Genomic DNA, 14,461 nt, shown 5'->3' with positions numbered 1-14,461 from the left:
CTATAGTTCATCCTGCAACCCTCATTACAGCAGTACTTGAACAGAGCCCAGATGGAGGCTCTGCCCATCTAAGCCAGGACAGTGGTTCATCAGGTCAAGGAACTTGGTGCACAGTGCGGCTAAACTTGATTTGTAAATAAGAATCTTCCCAACCTTGAGGCCTATATGGTAGCCTTGCATGGGCAGGGAAAGTATTTTGTATGGCTTCCTACTGATAAATAGAGCCTTCAGCTCATCTGACCAGGGGAACTTACCAAGAGCATATGGGGAGTTACATAGCCTGACCTACAGCCCACTTTGTTCAGTGGTACTTGGGCAAAGAGCACAGACTGCCTTTTCTTCTCCACAGAGTAAAACTAGTGGCCTTACTAGCCATGGAACTCAGTGCACATTCCTACCTGATTTGGGTACCCAAACAACAGGATGTGCAGGTCTTGGGACCAGTTCTACTGCAAGGTAATTCACAGCCCTGCCTGCTGCTAAGTATAGTAACCATTTCTGACCATCTAGGAAGCCTGGCCAGAGAATACAGGCAACTGTGAGGCCCATGGGCCCTACAGCTGTGCAGGGGCATGGAATCAAATCAGTACTCCTATCCAACTGTTCTCAGCCAGGTCAGCCCCTCCTCTGATCTCAGAGATTTGCCAGTGGCCATGCCCCCAAACAGACCATGATAGTAAACCCCACCTGCCCAAGGACACTACCAGCTGACACATCTAGAACCCCAAACTGACATGATTGATGAAGGACTCTCTCTGCCAAAGTAAATTTGTAGATTTAAAAATACCAACATAAGCCCTGGCCAGCTGACTCAGTGGTAGAGCATTGGCCCGGTGTATGGAATCCTGGGTTAGATTCCTGGTCAGGGCACATAGGAAAAGCGCCCATCTGCTTCTCCACCCTTCCCCTCTTCTTCCTCTCTGTCTCTCTCTTCCCATCCTGCAGCCAAGGATCCAATGGAGCAAAGCTGACCCAGGTACTGAGGATGGCTCCATGGCCTCTGTCTCAGGTGCTAGAATGGCTCTGGTGCAATGGAGAAACACTCCCTAGTGGGCATGCTGGGTGGATCCCGGTTGAACACATGCAGGAATCTGTTTGTCTGCCTCCCCGCTTCTCACTTCAGAAAAATACAAAAAACAAACAAACAAAAAAGCATAAGAATCAAAGATTATGTAAAATCAGATACACACCACCACCAGAGTTAATAAAACTCCAGTAACTGACCCTAAAGAAATGAAAATCTATGAACCACTGGACAAATAATTCAAAATCATTACCTTAAAGTTTAGTGAACTATAAGAACACACAGATAATTAAAATCAGAAAAACAATGCATGAACAAGATCAGAAGTTCAGCAAAAAAAAAAAGGACCATCAAAAAAACAAACAACCCCCCCCAAAATAGAAATCCTCGAGTTGAAGAATACTATGACAGAATTATGAAGACTATAATAAAGACTTTCAAACACAGACTCAAGCATTTAGAAGAAAGAATCAAGTGAAATTATCCTACTAGAGGGGCTAAAACCAAAATGAATGAAAGATTGGAAAATGCTTATGGATTTAAGGGACAGCATAAAAGAAACAATACAAACATACCTTGGAAATACTATGGGTTTGGTTCCAGACCACTGCAACAGAGTATTGCAATAAAGGAAGTCATAAGCTTTTTGCTGGTAGAAGGTCTTGCCTTTAGTTTGTAAAAAATGCAATATCTGTGAAGTGCAATAAAGCAAAGCTTAATAAAATGAGGTCTGTCTGTATACCCATTACAGGAATTCCAGAGGAGAATTGAAAAGAGAAAAGAACATAAAGTATATTTAAAGCAATAATGAGCTCTGGCCCGGTAACTCAGTTGGTTAGAGCATCGTCCTGACATGCTGACGTTGGGGGTCTGATCCTCAGTCAGAGCACATACAAAAATCAACCAATGATGGCATGAGTAAGTGGAACAACAAGTGATGTCCCTCTCTCTCTAACAACAAATAAATAAATAACCTGAGAGAGAAATGGAGTGCCAGATCCATGAGGTCTAAAAGACCCCAGATAGGTTGACCCTTAATAGGATCACAATCACATATCATAATTAAATTGTCAAAAGTCAATGACAAAGTCTTTTCAAGCAGCAAGAGAAAAGCAACACATCAGATACAAGAAAAACCCTATTGGACTACAGATAGAGTTCTCAAAAGAAACTTTTCAGACCAAGAGAGTGTGATAATATATTCAAAATATTCAAAGAAAAAACTGTCAACCAAGAATATTACCTGGCAAAGCTATCTTTCAAAATGAAGGAGAAATAAAAAAACTTCCTGAACCAACAAAAGCTGAGGGAGGTTCATCATTAGACCTGCCTGACAAAAAATGCTAAGGAAAGTTCTTCAAGCAGAAAAGAATGCTAATTACCATTGTAAAAACATATAAACTTAGTATAAATTTCATCAGTAGGCCCTGGCCGGTTGGCTCAGCGGTAGAGCGTCGGCCTAGCGTGCGGAGGACCCGGGTTCGATTCCCGGCCAGGGCACACAGGAGAAGCGCCCATTTGCTTCTCCACCCCTCCGCCGCGCTTTCCTCTCTGTCTCTCTCTTCCCCTCCTGCAGCCAAGGCTCCACTGGAGCAAAGATGGCCCGGGCGCTGGGCATGGCTCTGTGGCCTCTGCCTCAGGCGCTAGAGTGGCTCTGGTCGCAACATGGCGACGCCCAGGATGGGCAAAGCATCGCCCCCTGGTGGGCAGAGCGTCGCCCCTGGTGGGCGTGCCGGGTGGATCCCGGTCGGGCGCATGCGGGAGTCTGTCTGACTGTCTCTCCCTGTTTCCAGCTTCAGAAAAATGAAAAAAAAAAAAAAAAAAAAAAAAAATTTCATCAGTAGGCCCTGGCTGGTTGGTTCAGTGGTAGAGCGTTGGCCTGGAGTGCAGGAGTTTCGGGTTCGATTCCCAGCCAGAGCACACAGGAGAAGCGCCCATCTGCATCACCACCCCCCTTCTCCTTCCTCTCTGTCTCTCTCTTCCCCTCCCGCAGCCAAGGCTCCATTGGAGCAAAGTTGGCCCAGGTGCTGAGGATGGCTCTATGGCCTCCGCCTCAGGTGCTAGAATGGCTCTGGTTGCAACAGAGCCATGCTCCAGATGGGCAGAGCATCGCTCCTGGTGGGCATGCCAGGTGGCTCCCGGTCAGGCGCATGCGGGAGTCTGTCTGACTGTTGGCCCGTTTCCAACTTCAGAAAAATACAAAAAAAAAAAAAAATTTCATCAGTAATAGTAAGTATGTAGTCAACATCAGATTAATATGAAAATAGTGGTACATAATTTACTTACAACTTTAGTTTAAAAGTTAAAAAGAATGTATTAAAATAACCACAATTACAGTAATCTGTTATTGAATACACAAATATAAAAATATGTAAATTGTAACATCAATAATCTAAAATGTGGGGGATGTCAGGAAGTAAAAGCATAAATTTTGAAAGATATTATATGTAAGCTTCATGGTAATCACATAGGAAAAACCTGAAGTAGTTACACAAATGATCATGATAAAGAAATAAAAATGTACTGTACAAAAAGTCATCAAATCACAAAAGAAAACAGCAAGATAAGAAAGGAATAATGGATCTACAAAACAGTCATAGATTAACAATACATCAAAAGTAAGCCCTTTTCTATTAATAATGACTTTAAATGTAAATAGATTAAATTCTGAAATCAGATGACACAGAATGGATGAATAGATAAAAAAAAAAGATCTAATGACATGCTGCCTTACTTGCTTCAGCTTTAAAGAAACACATCTTCTCAGAGTGAAAGGATGGAAAAGGATATTTCAAGCAACCAAAATAGCAACCAAAATAAAAGAAGCAGGGATAGCTACATTGTATCAGACAAAATAGACTTTAAGCTAATAAAGGGGTCAATCAGGAAGATATACTAGTTACAAATTTTATGTATCCCAGCATCAGTGTCTAAACATAGAAAGTAAATACTAATAGAAGTATATATAAATATACATATAAAAACACCCAGCAATACAATAATAGTTGAGGACTTTACTATCCCACTCTCAATAATGCATAGATCATCCATAGAATCAATTAGGAAATAGCAGATTTAAAAGACACTATAGACCAGGGTCCCCAAACTTTTTACACAGGGGGCCAGTTCACTGTCCCTCAGACCATTAGAGGACTGGACTATAAAAAAAACTATGAACAAATCCCTATGCACACTGCACATATCTTATTTTAAAGTAAAAAAACAAAATGGGAACAAATACAATATTGAAAATAAAGAACAAGTAAATTTAAATCAACAAACCAACCAGTATTTCAATGAGAACTATGGGCCTGCTTTTAGCTAGTGAGATGGTCAATGTGCTCCTCTCACTGACCACCAATGAAAGAGGTGCCCCTTCCGGAAGTGAGGCGGGGGCTGGATAAATGGCCTCAGGCCATGGGCCATAGTTTGGGGACCCCTGCTATAGACAGACCAGATGGACCTAATACACATACATTCTCAATAAAGGGAGAAAAACAACATGATAAACTAAATAGATTCAGAAAAAGTTTTTAATAAAACTCAATACCCATTCATTATAAAACTAAACAAAAATTTCAGAAAACCACTATCTAAGCAGCAAATACCTGGAAAATCCAATTTTCAAAGAAACCTCTATTTACCACAGTGTCAAAAAAGATAAAATTCTTAGGAACAAATCTTAAAAAAAAAACAAAAAACATTCCAGATATCCATATAGAAAAAATAGAAATCACTGAAATTAAAGAGGACATTCATCAATTAGAAAACTCTTTATTGGTAAAATGGCAATTCCTTAAGTTTATCTACAGTTAATAATATTCCAATCAAACTCTCAGGTGTTTTTCGTAGAAACTGACAAGTAGATTTTAAATATAAATAACCAAAATTTAAAAATATGTATAAATAACAAGAAATAGAACCAATCATTTAAAAATAGACCCACACATATATAGTCCTTGATTTTTTTTTTAATTTTTATTTATTTATTTTACAGGGACACAGAGAGAGAGAGTCAGAGAGAGGGATAGATAGGGACACACAGGCAGGAATGGAGAGAGATGAGAAGAAGATCAGTTTTTCGTTGCGACACCTTAGTTGTTCTGATTGCTTTCATCATATGTGCCTTGACAGCGGGCCTTCAGCAGACCGAGTAACCCCTTGCTCGATCCAGCAATCTTGGGTCCAAGCTAGTGAGCTTTTTTTTTGCTCAAGCCCGATGAGCCCATACTCAAGCTGGTGACCTCAGGGTCTCAAACTTGGGTCTTCCGCATCCCAGTCCGATGCTCTATCCACTGCGCCACTGCCTGGTCAAGCGGTCCTTGATTTTTAAAACAGGTGCCAAAGCAACACAATAATGAAAAGTAGGACTTCTAAATAAATGGGATTAGACAACTCGATAGCCACATGAAAAAAGTGAACATTTACCCCTACTTTATACCATTTACAAAAGTTACCTTCATAGATCTAAATGTAAAAATTAAAACTATAACAGAAACTTCTAGAAAGAAAAATAAATAAATTTGCAAGATGAGCCTGACCAAGTAGTGGCGCAGTGGATAGAGCGTTGGACTGGGATGCAGAAGGACTCAGGTTTGAGACCCCGAGGTCGCCATCTTGAGCACGGGCTCATCTGGTTTGAGCAAAAGCTCACCAGCTTAAGCCCAAGGTCGCTGGCTCGAGCAAGGGGTTACTCAGTCTGCTGAAGGCCCGCGGTCAAGGCACATATGAGAAAGCAGTCACTGAACAACTAAGGTGTCACAACGCGCGAAGAAAAACTAATGATTGATGCTTCTCATCTCTCCGTTCCTGTCCGTCTGTCCCTGTCTATCCCTCTCTCTGACTCTCTCTCTGTCTGTTAAAAAACAAACAAACAAAAACAAAACAAAACAAAAAAACAAACAAAAAAATTTGCAAGATGAGCCTGGAATTTCAGTTTGAATGGGTTTCTGCTAGTCAAATCTGAGACAAATTGAATATAAAATAAATAAGGATAATAATGGATTATATTTCACTAAATAAAATTGGAATCCATGAATCTATAGTGATAATTAAAATATAAGTAAAGTGAAAAGGGAGGGCTCGTATTACATAAAGATATAGAATGATAAACACAGAATACGTGGTGGGAAAATCATTACCTTGCAACCATTATTGTCAAGATTGGTTTGAGCTAAGAATAATACACAGATATGAAATGTAGAGGGGTAAGCATAACCAGGATATATATATGTAAGTCTTAAAGTCTCTCACATTGCTTATTAGTAGCAGAGGAAAACAATAGCATGCATTTACACTGGAAAACCAAACAATATTTTTACTAGGCAATTGGAATTACTATCACCAATAAAAGGCAGATGAAGACCCTGTGCTTCCATATGTGACAGCGTGAGAAGAAAACTTCACTTCAGTAGTATTCTAGCTAGGGATATAGTATCTAAATATTGTGAGGATACACAGACAAACCCAAATGAGGAACTTTCCTCAAAAGTGTCAGTGTCATGAAAGATGGCTGAGGAACTGTTCTAAATTATAGGAAACTAAAAGATGCATCAACTAAATGCAGTATATAAGTCTGGACTGGATCTTGTCTTAGAAGGGGAGAAAATGTTTTAAAGAACATTAATGTGCATGACCAGGCAGTGTGCAGTGGATAGAGCATGGAACTGGGATGCAGTGAATCCAGGTTCGAAAGCCCGAGGTTGCTGGCTTGAGCATGGGATCATAGACATGACCCTATGGTCACTGGCTTGAAGCCCAAGGTCGCTGGCTTGAGCAAGGGGTCACTTACTCTGCTGTAGCCCCCCTAACCCCATCAAGGCACATAAGAGAAAGCAATCAACAAACAACTAAGGTGCCACAACAAAGAATGGATGTTTCTCATTTCTCTCCCATCTTGTCTATCTGTCCCTATCTGTCCCTCTCTCTGTCTTTTTTTATTTTATTTTATTTTTTAATTTTTTACAGAGACAGAGAGTGAGTCAGAGAGAGGGATAGACAGGGACAGACAGGAACGGAGAGAGATGAGAAGCATCAATCATTAGTTTTTCATTGCGCGTTGCAACACCTTAGTTGTTCATTGATTGCTTTCTCATATGTGCCTTGACCGCGGGCCTTCAGTAGACCGAGTAGCCCCTTGCTGGAGCCAGCGACCTTGGGTTCAAGCTGGTGAGCTTTTACTCAAACCAGATGAGCCCGCGCTCAAGCTGGCGACCTTGGGGTCTCGAACCTGAGTCCTCTGCATCCCAGTCCGACGCTCTATCCACTGCACCCCTGCCTGGTCAGGCCCTCTCTCTGTCTTTTATCACAAATAAATAAATTTAAAAATATTATTGAAGAACATTAATGTGACAATGACAAAGTTGATATTGGGGCTACAGATTAAAAATGAAAACCATCAAGTTATTCTTGTACTGTGGTTACATAAGAGAATACTCTTTTTCTCAGGAAATGTACACTGACAAGTAAAGAGGTAAGGACACATATGCATGTAACTTACCTTCAAATGGTTCCGAAAATAAATGTGTATGTGGAGAGGGAATAAAAAAGCTAATGTGATAACATGTTCAAAATGTTAAAAAAACAGTGAATCTGGGTAAAAGGAACATAGGAGAGTTCTACTTTTTTTGCAACTTCTCTACAGATAAGAACTTATCTTAAAATAAAAAGTAAAGAAGAGTATAAAAAATTAAAAGTATAAAAAATCAATTAAAATATAATGGCAAAAATACTACATGTGAGGTCACAGTCCTTGAGTCCTATTTACTATGTACATTTGCACAAGATAATTCACAACCTCTCTGGATGTACTGCCTCTTCTCTTTTTTAATTTTTAATTTTTTTAAGTGAGAAGAGGGGAGACAGAGAGACAAATTCCTACATATACCCCATTCTGGGACCCACCCAGCAACCCCCATCTTGGGCTGATGCTCTAGATTCAACTGAGCTGTCCTCAGCACCTGGGCCGACACTCCAACCAACTGAACTACTGGCTGTGAGAAGGAAAGGAGAAAAATAGGGGAAAAAGCAGATGGTTGCTTCTCATGTGTGCCCTGACCAGGGATCGAACATGGACTATCTGTACGCAGGGTGTTGGGCAACTGAGTTGTAAAATTTGTATTTTTTGAGTTTGCTCACTTTTATTGTTAAAAAATGGCGCTGGGCAGCACTGTGTGTGCTTGTCCTCAGAGCAGGGCAGTTGTTTGTAAATTGTGGATTGCATTCCTGCTTGGTAGGGGCCATTGTTTTGCTAATGTTTGCTGGAGGAGGGGTCTTTGTGGGCCCAGCCAGTTTTGCAGAGAGAGCAGAGAGAATGCAGAGTGCCAAAGAAGGAGGCAGTTTTGCTAAGAGGAGACGGTGTGCAGATGAGGAACCAGAGATGAGGGGGTTCTGTGAGCAGACAGGTGGGGCCTTTGATTCTAGGACTAACTGGAGAAGATTCTCCTGGTTGTGAAACTGGAGAATGCCTCAGCGCTTTGGGAGCCCTGAATGAAAGGAAAGTGTTTTCCTTGTGTGTTTGCTCGTCAGTGTCAAGCCAGTAGCCAAGGCTACCATCACAGCAGCCTGGCCCATGCAGGTTCGCATTGGATTCGGACAGTCAGTAAAGAAACAATGGAGCCAAAAGCTGGTGCGCCATCATCTTTAATCTGCTTGCACCCGGCAGGCAAGTAAAAACACACACTGGGCTCCAAAACCCACTCACATTCATTGCTCACAAAGCTACTGACTTATCCGAGTTTCCTAGAATCAAAGGTTTCTAGCTCACCAGTCTTATTCACCTCTGTTCTCCATCTCCTTCCTTCTCCCTGCGCAAACTTTACACTAACTGGCTTCTCCTTCAGCACTCCACCATCTTGGCTGCTTCTCCTGGCCTACTCCACATGGCCTCTCTCTGCTCTCCTCTCTCCTGTCTAATGCTAATCTCAGGAACCAAGAGCGCAAGCTTCCTTTCTGCCCCCATTTTATAGTGTAGAAATCAAAACCTTTAATCCAATATACAAAATAGGGAAGTCTCTAATACAAAGTCACTTATCTGAAGCATAATTGGATTGCACACCTCACATCAAAAAGGGTGGGAAAGGCTTAGTCCCAAAACCAAGCCCCAGGCTACAAGGATCCTGCTTGCCCACAGCCCACCCCCAACACACATTAATATCACCTGGGCGATGGTTTCCATGTGGGCAGCGCCATCTTTAACAAAGTGAGCATAATATATTTTATCTGCCCAATAGTCAGCCAGTCTGAGACTTTAATAAAGAAATGGCCCACCATTTTTTGGCTCCAACTGTTTCTTTACCATCTGTCTGAATTCAATGAGAACCTGCATGGCCACGACAGTGCCGGCCACTGGCCTTATCAACTTCTCTTAACTATATGATTAACATCTGCCTTATAGATTACCCAGCCTTGTTAGAAACTGAGGAAAAGAAAATTATCTCAGAGCTGGTGTTGGGCAGATAAAATATATTATGCTCACTGTGTTAAAGATGGTGCTGCCCACATGGAAGCTGTAGTCCAGGTGATATCAATATGTTGGGGGTGGGCTGTGGGCAGGCAGGATCCTTGTAGCCTGGGGCTTGGTTTTGGGATTAAGCCTTTCCCACCCTTTTTGATGTGGGGTGGTACAATCCATCATGCCTCAGATACGTGACTTTGTATTAGAGACTTCCCTATTTTGTATATTGGATTAAAGGTTTTGATTTCTACACTTTAAAATGGGGGCAGAACGGAAGCTTGCTCTCTCTAAATTCCTGAGATTAATATTAGAGGAGAGATCAGAGAGGAGAGCAGAGGAAGGCCACGTAGAGGAGGGCAGGAGAAGCAGCCAAGATGGTGGAGTGTTGAGTGAGAAGCTGGGGAACAGAGGTGAATAAGTCTGGTGAGCTAGAAACCTTTGATTCTAGGAAACTCGGATAAGTCAGTAGCTTTGTGAGCACTGAATGAGTGGGTTTTGGAGCCCAATATGTGTTGTACTTGCCCGCCGGGTGCAAGCTGGGATTAAAGATGATGGCCCATCAGTTTTTGGCTCCATTATTTCTTTACCGACTGTCCGAATCCAATGTGAACCTGCATGGGCCAGGCTGCTGTGGCTACTGGCTTTACAGCTGGTAAAGTGATATATATATAATTATAGAATGGAATTGAGATGTAGAAGGCAGGAAAGTTATGGAATAATAAAAGATCACTAAGCAGTATTTTCTTTGCTGTCTTATCACCACTTAACATTTAGCCTCAGGACAGAAGCACAAGGACCTCTAGCTCACTAGTCTTCTCTCATTGCCAGAGCTTGCTCATAATCAACCACCTAGCACACGATGAATTCAAAGTGCGAGGGCAGCAATTCCCCCACAGGGGACAGGTGATGACAAAGAGTTAATGTAGGAAAGTAGCTAAATATTGATGGGAAAAGGGAGCAAAGAGACTTAAGGTATTATATGTAATAAAACTTGGAAAGCCTGTTTAGTAGGAAGCTGTGACATCCCACTTACTAGGAAAATAGCATTTACAGGTCCATTAGGTATTTGTGCCTTCAAGACTTAATTCCTGAGCTGGTTAAGAAGAACCAGTTTTTCTAGCTTCCCAGGGTAAAAGTATGGAGGTAGAAGCCAAAATGGAGGCCATACAGGCCTGTCAGTCTAGCCTAGCAGAAGGATCTAATTGGTTAGTGGGAGGAACCAACACTAGCTCAGGAAGTTCTAAAGAAATTAACTGGCTGGTTTAAAGAAGAGCTAGTCCTTCTCAGCCCACAGATAAAAACACAGGCTTAACAAAACTCTCTTCCTCCTTGGAAAAAGTTACTTTGTGAGTGTTTCCAAGCAGCCACGTGGTCCTAAAAAGCCACACAGACTGGCCAGCTACTGGCAGTCCTGTGGATTCCAAGTCTGGTCATAGTGCCAACTAGGACACAGCCAAGAACACAGAGTATGCTAAACGGATAAGGACTTCTGGATTAAACCATGGCACAGAACATTTGGACTTTGGTCTTTATACTGGGCCTAATGAAGACAAGACTGGACTTTTTCCTGGGTGAGACAGAGGGAGATGAGACACTGAATCTTATAATTGTGCAGCCTTCTGTTTCAACCCCGAATAAATCTTACTGTGAAAGCCTAATCTTCTCCAAAGGTGGATGCTGTAAAATGCTTTTTTCAGTAATTCCATAAAATAACTCCATTTCCACTGGTAACAAAAAGACATATTGGTGACATGTTCTAAAAGTTTTGTTAGAACAATGAAAAAACTGACAAGATGAGAGATATCTACAGGGGGGTCCTCAGGTTACGACAGTCTTGACCAGGGGTCCCCAAACTTTTTACACAGGGGGCCAGTTCACTGTCCCTCAGACTGTTGGAGGGCCGGACTATAAAAAAAAAACCTATGAACAAATCCCTATGCACACTGCACATATCTTATTTTAAAGTAAAAAAACAAACAAAACGGGAACAAATACAATATTTAAAATAAAGAACAAGTAAATTTCAATCAACAAACTGACTAGTATTTCAATGGGAACTATGCTCCTCTCACTGACCACCAATGAAAGAGGTGCCCCTTTCGGAAGTGCGGCAGGGGCCGAATAAATGGCCTCGGGGGCCGCATGTGGCCCGCGGGCTGTAGTTTGGGGACCCCTGGTCTTGACATATGATGTCTCAAGTTTACGACGCTCACTCCCATAAAAACTTTAAAAAATTGAGACGTGAGTGTTTTGCCTTATTCCATTAGAGTCGCACTTATGGACTACGTGGGCGAACTAGTTTGATTGCACGCGGCTGAAGAATACGCAGTACAGTGTGCCGTACAGTATATTTATGTCCCTTTCTTTTTTCAGTGGCTTAGTTGTGTTTTTATGTTCTAGATTATGATTTTACAGCTGTGTTAGGATAGGTTAGTGACTTAGTCTAGGGAAGGGGTAGTCAACCTTTTTATACCTACTGCTCACGTTTGTATCTCTGTTAGTGGTAAAATTTTCTAATGGCCCACTGGTTCCACAGTAATGGTGATTTATAAAGTAGGGAAGTAACTTTACTTTATAAAATTTATAAAGCATAGTTAGAGCAAGTTAAAGCATATAATAATAATTACTTACCAAGTACTTTGTTGGATTTTCGTTAAGTTTGGCAGAATAAATCTTTATAAAACAACTTACTATAGTTAAATATATCTTTTTATTTATACTTTGGTTGCTCCACTACCGCCCACCATAAAAGCTGGAATGCCCACTAGTGGGCGGTAGGGACTAAGTTGACTACCACTGGTCTAGGGTGTATTTTGACTTACACGTAAATTCGCGTTACGTCACTGTCATAGAAACAGAACTGTGTCGTAACCTGAGAACCCCCTGTATAAGACTCAAACGCCACATTTTGCTAAACTACAGTTTGGGAGAAAAACAGTTCTGGAAATTTCAGAGAATAATCCATCTTCAACTCAAAAGAATCACATCTTACCGATTTGTGATGATGTCATCCCATATGTTCATTGGGTCCATTTTGGCATCTGGATATCTGTTAGTCCAGGTTTTTAGAAGTCTCTTAAGGGGAACTTGAGATGATAAGTTACCTAAAAATAATATTAGACGGTGACTATATCCACAACTTAATGACAAGATCAACTTACAATGTAGGCCTGCCATTGGTAAATAAAAACTTAATTCAATTTTCTTGTCCAAAATAAAATTTTGTCTCTTCATTCACAACTGAAACACAAAGTTTCCCTATTAATCGAATATATTCTGACAAAATTCAATTTCTTAAGTATTTAAGAGGGGAAATAAACATAACATTTTTACATTTAGTAAAGGTCCACTTCATCCACAATTCCAAAATCAAAAAAGCACAGGCACTGACAGCAGAAAAGGTTTTCATAGTGTTGCAGCCAACTGTCTTGGCAAAACTGGATCTGAACTGGCTAGGACTACTTATAGTCTTTGTTAATACCATTCATATGAATATTCAGCACTTAAGCTAGAGATGCATAGTTGAATTTAATTATGAAATACTGCCCCAGGTCTTGGTGTATGTACAAGTTTACACAATAATTATAATATCTGAAACTATCTGGCTTCAAAGGTTGATGATAATTCTCATAAAATTTAAATTTCACATTGCTAATGTTTAAAGCTTTAGTTTTCTTTCTTCCTGATAGGTGGAAAGTAGTAGTTAAGAACACAAGCTTATTAAGATGCTGGTTGGGTAGCTCAGTTGGTTAAAGCAACTTCCTGATGCACGAAAGTTATGGGTTTGATCCCCAGTCAGGGCACATACGAAAATTAACCAATAAATGCATAAATAAGTGGAACAACAAATTAATGTTTCTCTCCTTCTTCCTCTCTTTTCCTCTTCCTCTCTCTAAAACCAATAAATTATATTCAAAATATTTTAAGTGAGAGTAGGGGCGATAGGAAAACAGACTGACTCCTTCCTGCATGCGCCCCGACTGGGATCTACCCAGTAACCCATCTGGAGCCGATGCTCAATCAGCTGAGCTATCTCCTCAGTGCCCCACAAAAGCTTGAACTGAGTCACTGGCTGCAGGAGGGGAAAAGGGAGAGATGGGAGAGAGTGAGGGGGAGAGGAAAGGGGAGAGAAGATGGCCCCTTCTCTTACGTGCCTTGACAGGGAATCGAACCTGGATGTCCATATGCCAGGCCGACGCTCTAGCCTCTGAGCCAACCAACCAGGGCCTAAATAAAATTGAAAAAAGCCTGACCAGGCAGTGGTGCAGTGGATAGAGTGTCAGACTGGGACGTGGAGGACCCAGGTTCAAAACCCTAAAGTCGCTGGCTTGAGCACAGCTCATTTGCTTTGAGCACAGCTCACACCAGCCTGAACCCAAGGTTGCTGGCTTGAGCAAGGGGTCACTCGGTCTACTGTAACCTCCCCCCCCTCAAGGCACATATGAGAAATCAATCAATGAGCAAATAAGGTGCTGTAATGAAGAACTGATGCTTCTTATCTCTCTCTTCCTGTCTGTCCTTATCTGTCCCTCTCTCTGTCTCTTTCTCTCTCTCTCTCTCTCTCACACACACACACACATACACACAGAACACAAGCTTAAATCTGACTTCAAAATCTAAATCTTTCACTTTAATAGTGTGGGAAAATTATAGAATCTTTAATTCTCTATTCAAAGAAGAGAAAAAACACCTTCATTGCATATGGCTCTTAAAAAAACAAGGCAATATAGAAAAAAGACAATAACATAACTCTTGGAAAACAAAAAGCACTTAATGATTATTAGTACTCTGCAAAGTGCCTTTCATGTTATTTTTAATTATTTAAAACAAAAATTAAATTTCAGATTTACAAAGAAGTACTGTTTCCTTTTGGCTCTGAGTAGCTTCTTATAGGCAACAGGAAGAAATCCACTTGGTGGCGGCAGAAGGACCACTGTCTGAGCACTGCAGTATCCCCTCCCCTGAGACCAGGACCCCGGGCA

At 41.2% G+C, this 14,461-nt stretch overlaps 1 protein-coding gene across 2 annotated transcripts in view; it reads right to left on the bottom strand.

The window, feature by feature from the left end:
• The window catches only part of PRKDC (protein kinase, DNA-activated, catalytic subunit), a 282,873-nt gene that overhangs the window by 56,322 nt on the left and 212,090 nt on the right, over positions 1-14,461 (bottom strand). For both annotated transcript variants that reach the window (XM_066379091.1, XM_066379092.1), the window contains exon 68: positions 12,472-12,583. In XM_066379091.1, the coding sequence (XP_066235188.1) occupies positions 12,472-12,583 (112 nt within the window). The remainder of the gene's footprint in view (positions 1-12,471; positions 12,584-14,461) is intronic.

Source organism: Saccopteryx leptura, chromosome 3 (assembly GCF_036850995.1).
Source record: "Saccopteryx leptura isolate mSacLep1 chromosome 3, mSacLep1_pri_phased_curated, whole genome shotgun sequence".
Taxonomy (NCBI): domain Eukaryota; kingdom Metazoa; phylum Chordata; class Mammalia; order Chiroptera; family Emballonuridae; genus Saccopteryx; species Saccopteryx leptura.
This window is presented reverse-complemented; position numbering and strand designations above follow the sequence as displayed.